At 40.3% G+C, this 16681-nt stretch overlaps 1 protein-coding gene across 2 annotated transcripts; it reads left to right on the plus strand.

Annotated features, from left to right (window-relative positions):
• The first annotated feature begins 798 nt into the window (after positions 1–798).
• Positions 799–13586, plus strand: slc23a2 (solute carrier family 23 member 2). 2 transcript variants are annotated; one of them, XM_079577024.1, is made up of 16 exons: positions 799–1138; positions 4084–4132; positions 5006–5226; positions 5441–5539; positions 6046–6162; positions 6261–6418; positions 9054–9142; positions 9237–9304; positions 9454–9635; positions 10375–10495; positions 11529–11685; positions 11823–11970; positions 12055–12160; positions 12430–12697; positions 12768–12863; positions 12943–13586. In XM_079577024.1, exons 2-16 carry the CDS (start codon positions 4084–4086, stop codon positions 13206–13208), a joined length of 2145 nt encoding a protein of 714 aa, XP_079433150.1. In that variant the 5' UTR covers positions 799–1138; the 3' UTR covers positions 13209–13586. The 2 variants fall into 2 exon arrangements, with proteins under 2 accessions (XP_079433150.1, XP_079433151.1); XM_079577025.1 differs by lacking the exon at positions 4084–4132 and having other exon boundaries at positions 800–1138.
• Positions 13587–16681: the final 3095 nt, after the last annotated feature.

A 16681-nucleotide genomic window follows, 5' to 3' on the forward strand; every position in this document is an offset into this window, starting at 1 on the left:
ACAGCCATTCCCAAAGTCTGGGATGTCAAAGATCCCACGGGGCCCCCAATGATAATATATTTACTATATTCGATATGATTTTACAGCTAAAGTTACATAAATGGCTACATTTAGCCATGACTCTAGGTTAAATACTGGTATAAAGTATAATGTAGCAAAGAAATGTGCTTTTCCATTAAAAAATAATATTTATTTTCCGTGTACTTGTTTTGTAGTGAAGCTTGGAGGTGGGGGGCTGCAGGTCTTCTGAGGCCCCTCAGGAGGCCACTTTGGGAACTACTGATCTATTACTTGAAATAGATTTGATAGATTCTATGTTAAGAATCAGAATAAACTACAGGTCTGTACATGTGACAAACGGGGTCATAGGGATTAGTTCACTATATCTTTATTTGTATGGCATAAAAGTCTTGAATTTTGAACTGTTAACTTTCGAAAATAATTGCATATTTTACACGACTTGTTTCAGACTTCCTCTTTTGTGCAATGGGCTTACAAAAGTCACTGTTACAAAACCAAAAAACTAGGACAATCTTGCGATGCCTACAAACAAACGAGAGGTGGCACTGTGACGGGACCATGGCCACTACCCACTGACCGTGGATAAACAAAAACATTTAGGTAATCGTTATTTATGAAAGAAAAAGCCGTTTGTTTGTCAACTTGTGTAACTTAATTGGTCTGATATAATAATTGTAGGCGTTTTAATGTAAAATAGAACCGGTTTGTTGGTTTGAACGAGGCTTCTGATTGGCTGCCACTGCTCTCGGGGGCGGGACTTCAGAGCCTTTACATCACCTGTAATGTGAGCATGCGTGATGTCGGACGTCAGCTCCATCCATGGACAACCCCCGTGGCTTTATGAAAGAGGCAGAATCCCTCCATAACTGTAAGCCCCGGTGTGTAAGCCTCAGCACATGTTGGGAGAATTAGATCCGAAGACGTCGTGTGTGCGGATAAACCTGCTCCGGGCTTTCTTTTCGCGTCTACGGTGCTAGTTGTCGTCGGGGGTTAGCATCCAGCCTCCGCTTCGTTATAGCAACAACCAACCCAACGGCACACACACACGGGGGACTGAGCGCGGACACGGCGTTGTTAACGGAGGGAGAATCGATCGGTCGTCTCTTGCATCAGACAGGTGAGGTGAAAACGTGTAATTTTCCATCCCGACACACAGACTCCCCTGCAGGTGTGTTGGCGTTGTAGCAGCTGGATGCGACTGACAGTGTAGCGGTGTGTCCTGTAGCTACACTGCGCTCAACGTGGGTTCAAAACAGACGCATCCAGGGACGTCTCGGCCCTATTTAAGTCCATTTGGATAGATTTGTGAAGTTGAACGCCCCCCAACAAAACGGGTGGCAACGTCCTTAATAATAACCCTTAAAGTTTTGTCAATGGCCGTTTCTAATTACGTCACTAAACGCGCTACTTTTTTAATTGTCGTCGTAAATCCCCAGCCGCTGGATGGTATGCTTACAGCACCGTAACTAATCCAAATCTATAAAACATTAATTACAGTATTTCATCTAAGATTCCCGAGTCTGGAGCTCTAGTGTTAGCCTTTTTCTATCCCCAGCCAATTTGGGTTAATCAGGTTTGCCACAGACTTCTTTCACATTACCTTAGATAATGAATAATATTAATATCAGTAAAGCAAACATCTTTTATATCAAATTGGCCGATTATGGTTAGTGCATAACCCAAGGGTGTGCTTGGCTCATTTGCATTCTGTCTGACTCATCACCACATGGTAACAGGTAAGGATCGTCTTATAACAGTGAAGGGAAAAGCTCCGGTGCCTCCTCTGACTTTAGGAGATGGTCCAGTGAAACCTCAGTGCCTTCACCAGAAGTGTGCCACAGACAGATTCCTGCGCTTGTTTGCTGTCGGCATCATGTGACTAAGATTACTCTGTAGTGTTGCTGGGTCATGAAGCGCCTCCCCACTGTACTGTACTGTACTGTGTAAAGATGTGGCTTTTATCATACTCTTTGTGTAGAATGTTTATTTGTTGTTGTTGTATTACTGACAATGAATGGAAAGACTATAGATCAGTCCTTGCATTCACTTCTTTTCACTATATACGTTCACCATCAGACAAGTGGGTGTTGGTGTTCTCTTATTTCTAAAATGACATTGAGTAAATGTACTTTACAATACATCCTTGCACCAAATGGATCAATACATGTATCAACAAAGCCTCTATTGTAATATTTGTTGAAAAAATAAATATAAAAGTTGATCAAATGAAGGTTGACTTAGGTGTGGAGTGGTGACAAATTATTGCATTATTACCGTTAATTACAGAATATTATGTGCCCTGCCCTATATACAACGTATCAAGTAATGTTTTAGTACTTGAGATGTTTTACTGTAAAAGTTTATCCTTATGATTTGGACACTGCTTGGGACCCCACAGCGAGCCGCAGCAGGAGTCTGGCTTCGATAGGCTTAAAGGATTTTCTGAACCTCCTGTAACAATGGATACCTCAGTGTTATGTGATGTGATGTGCCGGCAGGGCATGTTGGGAAATGCCAAAGGCAGTGGGTGTCTCTGCTGCTGATGAGCCTCTGAGAACATCATACAGTAAAAGTAAAGGCCACATTTGTCTCAGTAAATGAATTTTTCCTTATCTAACCTTCCGAGCTCATTGTGTGTTGCTGATATCACGCTGTGTGGGTGTCGCTGTGAACAGGATGGGTTAAAGGCAGGCATCTCTCTTTCTTAGCTATTTTAGTCTGCCTACCCAGCTTCTGCTTCAGTCCTCCTGCCAAGAGACTAACACTGCTCCAACTGTTGGTTTAGTTTGTAGTAGAAAAAAACAAAAGATCAAATGATCTTGATATTAGTTTTAATTTTTCAAAATTATAACTGAAAATGTGGGGTAATTGTCTTTTGCATGTAAATCTTACACTGACCGTAAAAACTATGGGCTTGCCTATTCACAGAAAGTCTGTCTAGTGGTATGATTCTTGCTGGGTGTGAGAGGTCCTGGGTTCAAATCCTGGATGAGCTCCAATGTTTGTTACAACTGATGCAAGTCATAGCGAAAACAAAAATGACCCAGCTGGGTAAAGGGTGCACAAAGAAATGTTTATTTACAAAAGTAAGAGTATAACATAGGTAAACGAGGCTAACCTTGGAAACAAAGTTATCTTGTATGTGCATAGTAGAGCCGGCAGCAGGGCGAGCTGTGTCAGGCCCAGCAGAGATGGGAGGGGAAAGAGACGTGGCGTGCACGCAGTCCAGCTTTTATGAAGCGCTGCGGTGACATAGACTGGAGGGGAGGAGGTGATGCCGACTGGACCAGAGCAGGGATGGAGGCAAAGCACCTGGGCATAGAGGGAGGAGTATCTGCGGCCACAGACAGGTCTCCTATAAGAACACCGTCCATGGCCGTAACACGAGGCAACAAGTTGTTCGGTGACAAGTCTGTTGTTTTTCCTAGTCAAATGATGGGGGACCATTGCATTCACTTTTACTGCAGACTCTTGAAATGAATAATACATTTAAAAAAAATACGGAATGATTGAAGCTAATCAGTTATTTGCTGGAATCAGTCACCTCTGCTCCACTGACGGCCTCTGTGTAAACATGACCTTGTAGGCATTTACAGTCTCCCTCTCGGTCCTCTCACGTGTGTATTTTTAATGCTCAACTTCCTGGTGCAACATAGTTTGGCTTCCCCCCAAACTAGCATGTTTCATTGTCCCTTCTTTATTTGATCATTTGTTTTGAAAGGTTTGTATTTTTGTGCATTTTTGATTTCATATGGCTTTTTGAAGTCAACACGCTGCTTCACTCAAATGCTTCACTTTGACACTCAAATGTCAAATGTATTCGTTCATCACTCTCATGTTAAAAAATCTCTAATAAGAGCGCTTATTGTGTACTTCATCCTCCAGTCCACCCTTGTCTCATAGTAAATTGACAGTGACACGTTGAGCTGGGTTAAGCTAAAGGCCTTGGTTGTAGGCTCACTGCTATTTGTCAAATTAACTGATGTCTCGCTCCCTCCTTATCCCTCTATCCTCTTCCTCTCCTACTTCCTCCATTCCCTCTCTGTTGACCCTTTTGCACAGATGCTCCCTGCCGTGCAGCATGACAGGAGTGGTGGGATGTGTCCATTAGGTATTAACACCTGTCCTGACATCTTACACTGCAAGCAGCTAGACTGAGACCTGGGTCTCTTGATAGTGGTTTAGATCTAGATTTGGGTGGAATTGGATTTGTACAGCTACAAACAAAATAACACACGCATTCATACTGTGCAGCAATACTACTACTACTACTACTACTACTACTAGTAATAATAATAATAATAATAATAATAATAATAATAATGAGCAAGTTGCCTGACACTGCTATATTGTTCAACCAATATGTGCATTTTTAGACATTTGTCAATCAAATGATACTTGAGACTTACGGTTGTTTTGCTTAGGCTCTTTACTACCTTTATTACCTGGCTGTATAGGACCAATAATGCAAGGGTCTGTGTGACGACTTATTAAGTTCAAGTCTGCAATGTTGGCTTAAGTCCGCAATGATGATGATGAATGCTGTGGCTTCTTCTACTAAATGCTGTCTTTAGTTAAACTGGGCCATAGTGGATGCAAAAATACTTGCAATAGACATTTGTTTTAACCTATGACAAACTCCAATTAGTATAGTGAACCCTTTTTTCACATCATTTTACTGGTTTCCTTAGTCATTCTTTTACTTGGTCATATTATTGTGTTGGGCTATTTAAACACCTTGATGCAAAAGGCAGAAAACCTTCAATTTATTACTTTAGTGATGTCAACATTTTTTCTTTCTCATAAGGTAACATGTGCTTCAGAAGCAGAGACCCGCATTTTCCCAATAATGTAGAAGCTTGGATTGAATAAAAAGAACTGTTCATCATCTGATTTGATCAGAGCGTCACAGTAAGGCCAGGATATGAGGCCGCTGTCCAATAAAACAGGACTTTAATCTCTACATTTCTGCTGTCCTCTCCAGCTGACGGACCTGTCCCAGATGATACGACGAGGTTGAGTGAGGCATCTCAGATCTTCATACCAGAGGAAGATCCAGGGCCCAACCAAGAGGAGCAAGACCAGGACCTTGAGGATCCCAGAATGGGAGTGGGAAAGAACAACACCCCCAAGATGGACAGCAGCAGTGACACAGTAAAATACGAAGATGAGAGCAAACATGAAGCAGACTTCTACCCCATCCCGGTACGTTCGGTTAGACGTGTCACTTATTGCAACCTTTAAAATGAATGTGCAGATAACTGTGATATGTTTGTGCCCCCATCGTTTTTGTAATGGGAGGTACCAAACACATCCGTTCTGTGGGGCCCAATGTTAAAGTTTCTTCTTTAAGCTTCTTTGGCAAAGCACTTAATCTAAGTCTTGAACAGGGTTAGCAAAAACTGACTGTGTTTTGCAGGTTGTGGTGAATGGTGTCGGTGCAGCCGGTACAGACCAGGACACTGAAAATACTGAGCTGATGGCCACCTACACTAAAGCGGACCAGGGAGTGGAAAAGGTAACTTAAAAGGAAGAATCAGCTGACATCCATTTGTTGCAAGCAAAACAGAACTTACAACTTTCTATTAGACTCAAACCTGCTAAATAAGTATTCCAAATTTTCAGTTCCCCATTTTTACTTTTTTTCTTGGTCATCTTCATGTTGCATAAAACAGGAGCGTAACAAGATCTCGTGATCTCACATGATTGAAGAGTCTTGTAAAAGTGAATCAGGATCCTGTTTGTTTGATTTTTAAAATTATTATTATTTTAATGTTCTCCTCAATCCAGTGTTACGAGTCTGGCCACATATTATTTATGTCTCATAAGACTCACTTATAAACCTGTGTGTATCAGATTTCCATTTTGTGTAGTCACAGTGACATAGCACTTTACACCAAAATGTAGTGTCCCATTGTTTGCCACATTACTCCATGACCTTTCAAAAAGATGTAAAAATATCAGTCCAAATGTATTTTCACAACATCATAGTACCTGTACTAATCAACACATTTCTGTGTTTAGAGCTCAATGTCGGAGACACTGGACAGCACAGACAGTAATGATGCAAGGAGGAATGATATGATTTACACCATCGAAGACACTCCGCCTTGGTACTTGTGTGTTTTCCTGGGTTTGCAAGTAAGGAGTTCTACTTTGCTGTCATTTACCCCCAAAGTAGCCGGCTATGTTCACCACATGAAGGATTGAACAGGTGCATTGTTTTATTCTATTTTCAGCACTATTTGACATGTTTCAGTGGAACCATCGCTGTTCCTTTCCTTCTGGCTGAGGCGATGTGTGTGGGCTTTGACCAGTGGGCTACCAGCCAGCTCATAGGGACCATCTTCTTCTGTGTAGGAATTACCACTCTGCTACAGACCACTCTGGGCTGCAGGTGCGAACACACAAGCAGCACTGTGTACTGTATGTTGCTACAGCTCCTTTGCTTCTCTTCACTCTCAGGTGCCACTCTCAGTTCCTCTTTAGCCTCTTAAAGCTCTCAGAAGTATCCTAAGATTGGTGCTTGTCTTTAAGTACATGTAGCCCTTGTGCACTTCAACAGCCCAGTGAATAACATCACATGTACTGTTTTTACCCTTGGCCCAGAGGTTCCGCTAGCCTTTTTTTTTTTTGCCACTAAAATGTCAGCCATTCACAAGAATTACCGGCCATTAAAAAATATGAACATAATGAACGTGGCTTATTATCAATAAAAATCTTAATTTAAACAAAGCGTTACACGAGTGCTTTATAGGGTTCAAAAACACAGCTATTCCTAATGAAAGAATGACGTGAGAAAAACGCAACAACAGCACAAATCCAAATATGAAGTTGTGCGCGTGGAGACGATGGAGGGCGGCAGGTGTCACGCGGACGTACTCATCTGCACTTTAACGCTGCAGATCTGACTGCATCTGCTGCACAGCAAGGGTTGGGCTGTAGGATGCCCTTCCGCGCTTTAACGTGGCTTCAGATGTAAAATAAGGATTAAGTGGCTCACCGCTGAAATATTACAGAGGGACAAATCGACAGCACTAAACTCATCAAAAGTCCGTCCCGAGTTATTCAATACGGACCCAGCTCCGCCCAGGCTCTAGAGCGGCTCCAACACCGGTAACTAAGCCGAGGCGTCTGCGCAGACTGGCCGAGGGAAGCGCCTCTCTCCATATTTTCTACTGTCGGCCAATTTGGTCGATGGAAATTATTTTTACCGGCCATTTGCTTTTCCGGCTACAGCCATCTAACGGAAACCCTGCCCTGGCCTGTCCTGTCCAAAATGCTCATAGGCTAAAAAGATACATACATAAAATAGAGAAACAAACGAGTTCCAAACTGAATTTATAAATTGAAAGTGTAAATATTAAAGGAAGTGGCCACCGTTTTTACATACTGAGATATGTTCTTACCTTAGCTTTGACGAGTTCTTTAGGACCTGTCTGGTCTTCACCCGTGCCTTCAGTCACGTAAACACAGCGCAGACGGCGTTAGCATTTAGCCTCTCCCCCTCTCCACTAAAGCTCCAAAACTGGTCAAGATAGAAGCTACCAAGCTCTTCCACGTTTTCCCTATTTAAATATGGTTACGTGAAGTGTTCCACTATAAAGTAGAATTACACAAAATTATACAATGTGGATTTTCTAAGTGGATAAAAGGGGGAACTATATTGTAAGGCGTAATAATACCAGGAGTAATTTGGCATCCGCACAGTAAAGTGAAGATTACTGCGCAGTAAAGTGAAGATTACTGCGCAGATTTCGAACTCTTGGTATTATTACGCCTTACTATATAGTTCCCCCTTTTATCCGCTTAGAACATCCACATTGTTTAATTTTGTGTAATTATACTTTGTAGTGGAACACTTCACGTAACCATATTTAAATAGGGAAAATGTGGAAGAACTTGGTAGCTTCTATCTTGACCTGTTTTGGAGCTATAGAGGAGAGGGGGAGAGGCTAAATGCTAACGCCGTCTGCGCTGTGTTTACGTGACTGAAGGCACGGGTGAAGATCAGACAGGTACAAAAGAACTCGTCAAAGCTAAGGTAAGAACATATCTCAGTATGTAAAAACGGTGGTCTATTCCTTTAACTATTCCAGCTGAACTCTTGGCAACAGAGACATGTGGTCTTTGACTCCACTCGAACACTCACAGTCACATGTGTCTGCATTATGTCATTCCTCTGTAAGCTCTGTGAAAAGCACTAAAGCCACAGGCCTTGGATGTGAACAAAGATGTTCCTAATATACCCAGCTTTTAGTACATTTAGTGTCCACTGATAATCTATGACTAAGTCACAGTCAACCACTCATAAGTGGCTTCTTGTTCAGCAAGGCAACTATATACATTAACATTCCTTATGTGTGGTCACTGCACATGATTTCAGTGGTTAACCTCTTTTGACTTGCTCAGTGTCTTATTGAATGAGGGGAAGTGATTGTCCACTTAATTTTGACAATATGTTTTAATTTTGTTCTAGTTTTTAGTCTTTTGACGAAAATGTAATTTAATTTTAGTTGAGATTAAGTAAAAAAAATTGTCTTCAATTTTAGTCGACTAAAATTGCATGCAATTTAGTCGACTTTGCATTTATAATATTTATTATCATATCGAATCAAGGTCCTCGGCTTCATGGAGCTTCTCTCACATAAACAAAGCTCAGAGCTTTTTCCTTTGGCAGAGAATTTAAATGATATGAGGCTCTTTCCAACTGTCAATGAAGTTTGGATGATTTTAGTGTCTCTTCATTTTTATTTTTAGTCGATAAAATTAACACTGACCCACAGGCTTTTAAGTTTTTCATACTTTAACGATATCTGCATGACACTTTCCCTGTTGTTTTTGTCATGCCCATTTGCAATTGTATTTATTTTTTCTTATTTGCAACTGATATCTTTGTACGGTAGTCGGTCACATTAAGTGACATTAAGTGACTGACTAGATGAATTCTGTGTTTAAATCAGATATTTGATGCTCAGTAAAATTTTGTTTCATTGCTTCTTTCATTCATGTCTTATCCTTTTGCTTCCAAGGCTTCCTTTGTTCCAGGCCAGTGCATTTGCCTTTCTTGCTCCAGCCCGGGCTATTTTGTCACTGGACAAATGGAAGTGTAACAATACAGGTAAACTGCTCTTTGTCGACTATACTCAAATATGAAGAGTTATTGTTATTATTATTATTGAAATTTCTGTTCTTTTCTTTTGGAAAATGTCAAGATATTCCAGCAATGAACAGCACAGAACTCTTTCATACGGAGCAGATCTGGCATCCCAGGATACGAGAGGTAAAACCATGATGACCTGAAATTATAAAAGATTACAGCCATATTTCACCATGCCCTGAAAGTACAATACAATTTTTTAGCTTCTTCATCATTATCATCACATCACTGTCACGTTTAGTACTAGTCTTAATGCCATTATTACCTCACAGATCCAGGGAGCCATCATTGTGTCCTCTATGGTAGAAGTGTTCATCGGAGCACTGGGTCTACCTGGGCTCTTGCTCAAATACATTGGACCTCTGACCATCACACCCACGGTCACACTCATTGGTCTTTCCGGTTTCCAAGCAGCAGGAGAGAGGGCAGGAAAACACTGGGGCATTGCCATGTTGTAAGTACTGAGTGTGTAATAGTTTAGCTCAGTGTAATAAACAATGTGTACTATTATTATTATTATTATTATTATTATTATTATTATTATTATTATATAGACTATGTATTATAATAGATATTTTTAAATCCTTAAACCAAATAAATATGGCTTTTATAGATATGGTTCATGATATAAACCTCAGCTTAATTAAACAACAAATGCTTTCCACTCCAGCGCCATTAAACAAATATAGATTAAAATATCTCAACTTTTGTCAAATCGCTTTTACTGCCACATGATTGGCTGTAGACCTGCTGAAAAGTGCTAAAATGTACAATGTTGATCATTGAGATTAACTTTAGAAGTTATCATCATTTAATTTAATGAATTGCACAGCCCAAATATATGTAATGTAATTTATGATATTTAAACTTATGTTATGTTTTGTTGCTGGCAATGAATGTAAACAAGACTGAATAAAAGGAAAGATGTGCTTGTTTTGGTAACGTGAACTCAATACTTGCTGTGTCACTGCTGTTTACCTTGTGGCTGGAGGCCATTTGCTCTTCCTGTGTCCTCGGCCGCAGGATACGTGCCTGTAATTGCCTCTGATTTGCTTATTCTCAACCGTTTAAGAGTAATTGATTTTTGTCTGGCCTCTAATGTCTCAGTCTGACCGATGGGCCAGCAAAACGATCAGGGTTGTATAAACTGTTCATTTGTTATGTCTCCACTAATCTAATGGTTCTGTCCACAGGACTATCTTTTTGGTGCTCATATTCTCACAATATGCTCGAAATGTTCACTTCCCACTACCAGTCTACAAAGCCAAGAAAGGCTGGACTTCTTACAGACTGCAGGTCTTCAAAATGTTTCCTGTAAGTATTAAGGTTTTGAACTATATTTCCAATTTCCTCTGTGAAACTAAATTTAGCCTTTCTGTCTTCAATGACCACTAGTGATGTGCTGGTTGTGGGTTCCACCGCGGTCCCCACATCCGGTGATCCAACCCGGTCGGGTTGGGTCATGAAATTCTCCTATGATCGCGGGTCGGGTTGGGGCGGGTCAAAAAATTGCTGTCGCTGCACACGCATTCAGTCACAACTTATTCCGTTATCTTTAGAGCAGGTTTCTGACATGAATATGCAGCGGATTTTCATAAAACAAGCAGCTTGTGATCCAGAGAACGCTTTTATGGCACTCAATGTCTCCTACTTACTACCCTGTGTGTCTGTGTGATTGTGCGTTCGCGTTACCTCTGCTTTCTGCCCCTCTCCTGACCCCAGCGCTCTGTGCAGGACAGAGAGAGAGCGTGAGGGGATGACACACCAGTACTGCTCATTTCAAGCACATTTTTGGACGGAATTAAAGCCGTGGTTATGTCAGACGGATCATATTTGTATCACGTATTTTTTAATAGTTGAGGGGGCGGGGCAGGTTATAAAAATAGAAACCAGGTTGTGGGGCGGGGGTAGAACCTGCTCCAAATGGGCCTGCGGGTTGAAAAAAAAACTTGACCGCGCATCACTAATGACCACACATCAGCACATCAGCTTCAGTCTGACCCCTACTGGCTGCATGATAGATTACAGTAATTCAAATGACCTACAGCTATTGTCTTTTAATCTCTGTGGAATCGATAATCCAACACCAAATCAAGCATTTTCTTATATAACTAGCATATAATGAATTAATATCCAAAATGGTGCGCTTCAATCAGAGAATGTTTACATTGTACCACTTTCTTTTTATATAGTGCTATCCTTTGATTAGCATATATTTGTATGGATTGTTCTCTAATCTGCAGGTATGTGAGCGGTATATTCAAAGCTGGCACCTGTCTGCAGTGCCCATGATGTCTATAAAATGTAGCAGATTTCAATCATCATTAAATTCTTTTTCTTTTTTCAGATCATCATGGCAATCCTGGTGTCGTGGTTCATGTGCTTCATCTTTACTGTAACTGATGTTTTTCCCCCGGAGAAAGAAAAGTATGGATTTTACGCACGTACAGATGCACGGCAGGGGATCCTCGCCGCTGCACCTTGGTTCAAAATTCCTTACCCTTGTAAGTCTATGAAAAAGTGGAGAAGAATATTTGTTTGGAGTTTCAGTTGTAGTCTGGCCCAATAGAGCTAAACACACCATATTGAAGTATATGCCTTCCTAAAGCATTATGCTTAACCCACATATCTTTTCCTTTAGTCCAATGGGGCATACCCACAGTAACAGCAGCCGGTGTGATTGGCATGATGAGTGCAGTGGTTGCCAGCATCATAGAGTCCATAGGAGATTACTACGCCTGTGCCCGTTTGTCCATGGCCCCGCCTCCTCCCATCCACGCAATCAACAGGTAACCGTTATACTTGGCTCTTTGAAAAGCATAGAAAGGCTATTACACTACACTCTGTTACCTTGTTTGTGTCTGTTTTTATAGGGGTATCTTCATAGAAGGACTTTCTTGTGTGCTGGATGGACTTTTCGGAACAGGAAACGGCTCCACCTCATCCAGTCCAAATATAGGCGTCTTGGGCATCACAAAGGTTATTTTTAAATGAAATACGATATCAGAGCCTATTGTATTTATGTGATGTCTGTAAACTATAATGCCCAATCCTGAAAGTAAATATTAATTTGTCTTTGTGTCTAACCTAGTAACTTTGTAGCCTCAAATTACTCAGCCACCCCCTATTCAAAAAAGCACACAATCTGCATGAGAAATGTAACCAAATATTCGTTAACATCTCCATTTAGACTGATGTGCTTGATTTTATAACCTCGTGCCTAACTTTTGATTAATGTGTTCCTCTAGGTTGGCAGCAGGCGCGTGATCCAGTATGGAGCCGGGATGATGCTCTTGCTCGGCCTTGTGGGTAAATTCAGTGCCCTATTTGCTTCCCTTCCTGACCCGGTCCTGGGAGCTCTGTTCTGTACCTTGTTTGGGATGATCACAGCCGTGGGACTGTCCAACCTACAATTTGTGGACCTCAACTCCTCCAGAAACCTCTTTGTCCTGGGATTCTCCATCTTCTTCGGCCTCATGTTGCCGAGCTACCTCAAACAGAATCCACTCGTCACTGGTGGGTGGAAATGTCACACATTTACAACGAGCCCTTGATGCGGAGTAAATCATTGTTGTTGCTTTTATAGGTATTGTTGAGATTGACCAAGTGTTAAACGTGCTCCTCACCACTGCCATGTTTGTTGGAGGCTCTGTTGCTTTTATTTTAGATAACACAATTCCTGGTGAGTCCTTGCACTTTTACCCAATAACCATTTTGCCTATTTGTTTTTATGATGTTTTTATGTATTCCTTTTGTTTTAGGTTCTCTTGAAGAACGCGGAATCAGGAAGTTAAAGCGTGGCACAGGTCCAAGTGCTGCGGAGCTGGAGGGATTGAGGTCCTATGATCTCCCGTTCGGGATGGACTTCATTCGTAAACACTCAATCTTCACATATTTCCCAATAAGCCCTACGTTCACAGGTTATCAGTGGGGCAGGCTGCTGAGTGCCTGCAGGAGAGGCTTTGGACATGGGGATGTGGTCAGAACAGCAGAAGGAGCAACAGCATCATGCGAGAGTGGATTATAGCTGGACTTTGGAGAAGCAAGGGACAATTCTCTGAAACAGATGACTAAACAGAAGAGTGTGAGGGTTGTGACTTGAGAGAATTGTGATGCACCAAACTTTCGTATGTATGGATACTTTTTAGCTCGTCTATTCCCTCTTCTCGTTAGGCTTTTATTAAAGCATGCTTTAGCAAGTCACAGCATGCAATAAAGATGTCTATGAAAGGGTTGAGGTAAATATGTGTGCACTTGTGCATTGATGACGTTATTCCCAGACAATGCAAGTTTTCAGGCAACTGCTATTTGAAATGTGCACATTAAATAAGGTAATATTGGATTATGCAAAGAAAAGAAAAAAAAAATTATGCAACAGCATTGGATAAGTACAAACGCATACAAGATCTGAATCTAAAGGCACGTTGTGACTTACCACAGATGAAAAGGTGCCCTTAGCCATGCACAGTGATTGTGAGATTGTTTTGCACTATCTGCCTCTTGAGTTCAACATATGATTGTCACAGATCGCCTCCACATTTGCCAGTTCGCACAGTCATCTCACTAAGATTCATTTTGTCATGCATCGCTGCTGTTTACGATTCGTTTAAATGGTCAGTTTCATTGAGTCAATAAGTTCAGTTGTGCAGTACGTTCTCCTGTATACATTTGCCTGATAAAAGTTAAAGTAAAAGAACATTGAGGTCCAGAGACGTATTATAAAACTTGTGACCCAAAAATGAAATCTTTTCAGAAGCTTAAATCAGATGTTAAATGTTACATTGACTTTAGCACAAAAGTAATCTTTCCTAAAAAAAACAACACTATTTCTAGATTTAATGTAATATCTGTCTCCCCTTTTACATCCTTTTCTTCATTTTACGAAAAGAGAGAGTTTGCTGATTTAAAACCGATATATTACATGTAAGAAATCACACATTCAAGGCAGCCTCTCCCTTAGCTCGGCGATGCAGAAAACAGGGTTGAGGTTTTGCGATGCAGTGTTTTAGCTCAGAATTTATTCAACCCCAATAAATAAAACGTTACTTTTTCAAGCTGCCTACAGCTCCACACATAGAAGTCACATGTTTATTTTTCTCTTCTGTCTGCAACGAATTCCACTCACTTGAAGCAGCACAAGACTGACTTTCTCTGCAGAATATAATGAAAAAAGTGTTTCAGGGTCATATTTCACCCTGTTCTGCCTGCCAAAGTTTCTTAGTTTTCTTATTCTTGATCAAATGCACCAAAACCATATTGACTATGTTTTCATTAAAAAAAGCTTTGTATGTTGAGCTTTTTATTTGGTATTGCTTTATAATATTTATTTATTGAAGACTAGATAATTGGTGTTTAAGATTACTTTAGGTTTGTGTCTTTCAAACTTGAGCTTGGTTCATGTGCCATAAACTTACATTTGTTAGAGATTCAATTTAATAATTTATTCTGTGCTAAAATATGCTTCTATTTCATTCATTCCTTTTGTCATTGATGTTTCAAAAGATAAAAATGCAAAGAGATACATTTAGTCGGGGCCTATTACAGATTAGTTGCACATGTAATAATGCTGACAATGTGTGAGGAAATTCTAAAATGTCAGGTTGCTTTGTTTGGACCTAACCTGCCATAAATCATGCAATGTCAGTGATGAGAAGACATTTGGCCTAGTGTTTCATTAGCCGTCAGTCTCCCGCTACAGCCTGTGTGACCTCAAAATAGCGTGTGTCCTACCTTTGTGTATGTGAACTTGTTTTCCTCACACATTTGAACACCTTTAGTATCGTGTTTCTCTACTGATGGCATTGAGTAGTTTGTTTACGATCTAAAATCCCAATGACATTTTGCTGGACCTACTGGCAAAATAACATAGTTCTTTTATTGTGCACTTTTTTCCTGCCTTATGAGGTCAAGCGTGTGGCACTTCATCTCATAAAGTAGCAGGTAGTTTATTGAAATGACGGAAGTATTTAGACCCTAAAAATGTCTTGAACTACTTGATTATCAAGTGTCATTGGGTGGATCTCAGTTCAGTGAACTCTGTATACAATGTAAAAGTTGATACAATAGTCTGTGTGTCTGACATGAACCGCATTGTCATTGATATTTTGTTAATCTGCTCTTCTGACATCACATGCTTTACATCCCACTCTTAAAGCAGTTTCACTCATCACAGCCGCCCCGATCCTGGCTGTTGAACTCCTGGTCAGGACATGTTTGTTTGATGTTGTTTTCCTATTGTTTGATGCAGAAATCGTGACCACCTTGTTAAAAGCCTAAATTACCAGCCTTACATATTTTAAAGCTCGACTGTTACACTGGTATTCTCAGTTGTCGGTCTATTGAAATGGTTTCTGTTACATTGTTGCCTCACATGACTCCTGATGGCTCTTGAGTTACATTTTGACCTGCAGATGGCTCTTAAAGAGGTGGCCATGAAGGCGTGTCAGACATTCTCTTTCAATTTTTTGAAGGGTTTCTATCTGAAAAATATACTTTTGTGTTTAAATGTTTATGTATTTCAAATATTTGTTTTTATACATCTTTCTGTGTGTATATTTTGTAAATCTTTGTAACTAAAATCAAAACTTTTATTCTTAAATCATGCTGGACACATTGTTATAAGTTTAATTACATATTATCTTAATTTAAGTCTCTGCTTTTTGTGTGTGTGTTTTGTTTTTTTTTAAACATTTTTATTCTCTTGCTTTAACCATGTTAACGTGATAACCTAACTGCATTTTGAAAAAAAAGTGTATTTACGTAGTAGTTGCTAAATACTGGATTGTATCTAATTGTAGCAACAAATGTTTTATTTTTTTGTTCCTGGATCTATTTAATAAGATGTTACTGAAGTGATTTTGTGTCATTATTAGTCGCTGGTATTGTAGATCAGGGGTTCCCAAACTCTCTTGTCTGGGAACCTAAAAATTGACACACAAACTACTCGGGACGTCCATTGTATCAACTTATTGCTTTTTTATATATGTATTGAAACTCAAAATATACTAAAAACAGTAGCATTTTTCTTTTTATTTCCTCTTGAAATCATCTGGAGACCCTCACCCAAGGCCTCGTGACCCCCACTTTGGGAACCACTGCTATATATTAGCTTATCATGCGTATTACTTAGCACATATAACTTTGGTCAGTGAGTTTGCATAAATGAATCAGCCGAGCTCTTCTAAATAGTCACGACCAGAGACAAACTACATGCACGTTTAAGCTTAAACATTTGGCTTCTTTGTTATTTAGGAAAATCGTTAAACTTAACAAAACTTGTGGCTTTAGAATGTTATAATAATCTTGTCTTCTGGCTGAACGACAATATCCGATTCTTCTTTGTGTAAATCCGCATCCTGTATCAGATGAGGCAGTTTGTATTTTAGTTGTCGTTATGAAGACTGAAGATGCCATAATGGTTGAGTCTCATCTATTGTTTCCTGTGCTCATTCATCAGTCTCCTTGTTCCTCCATAACAAAGGGGGCGTGAGCCTCGTGCTC

This window comes from Gobius niger, assembly GCF_951799975.1.
Source record: "Gobius niger genome assembly, chromosome: 1".
NCBI classification, from domain to species: Eukaryota; Metazoa; Chordata; class Actinopteri; order Gobiiformes; family Gobiidae; genus Gobius; species Gobius niger.

Coding starts and splice junctions, on each gene's coding strand:
- slc23a2 (XM_079577024.1), top strand. CDS start 4,084: ATGCTCCCTGCCGTGCAGCATGACAGGAGTGGTGGGATGTGTCCATTA. Junction 9,305..9,453: donor GGCATCCCAGGATACGAGAG/GTAAAACCATGA, acceptor ATTACCTCACAG/ATCCAGGGAGCCATCATTGT. Junction 11,971..12,054: donor CCCATCCACGCAATCAACAG/GTAACCGTTATA, acceptor CTGTTTTTATAG/GGGTATCTTCATAGAAGGAC.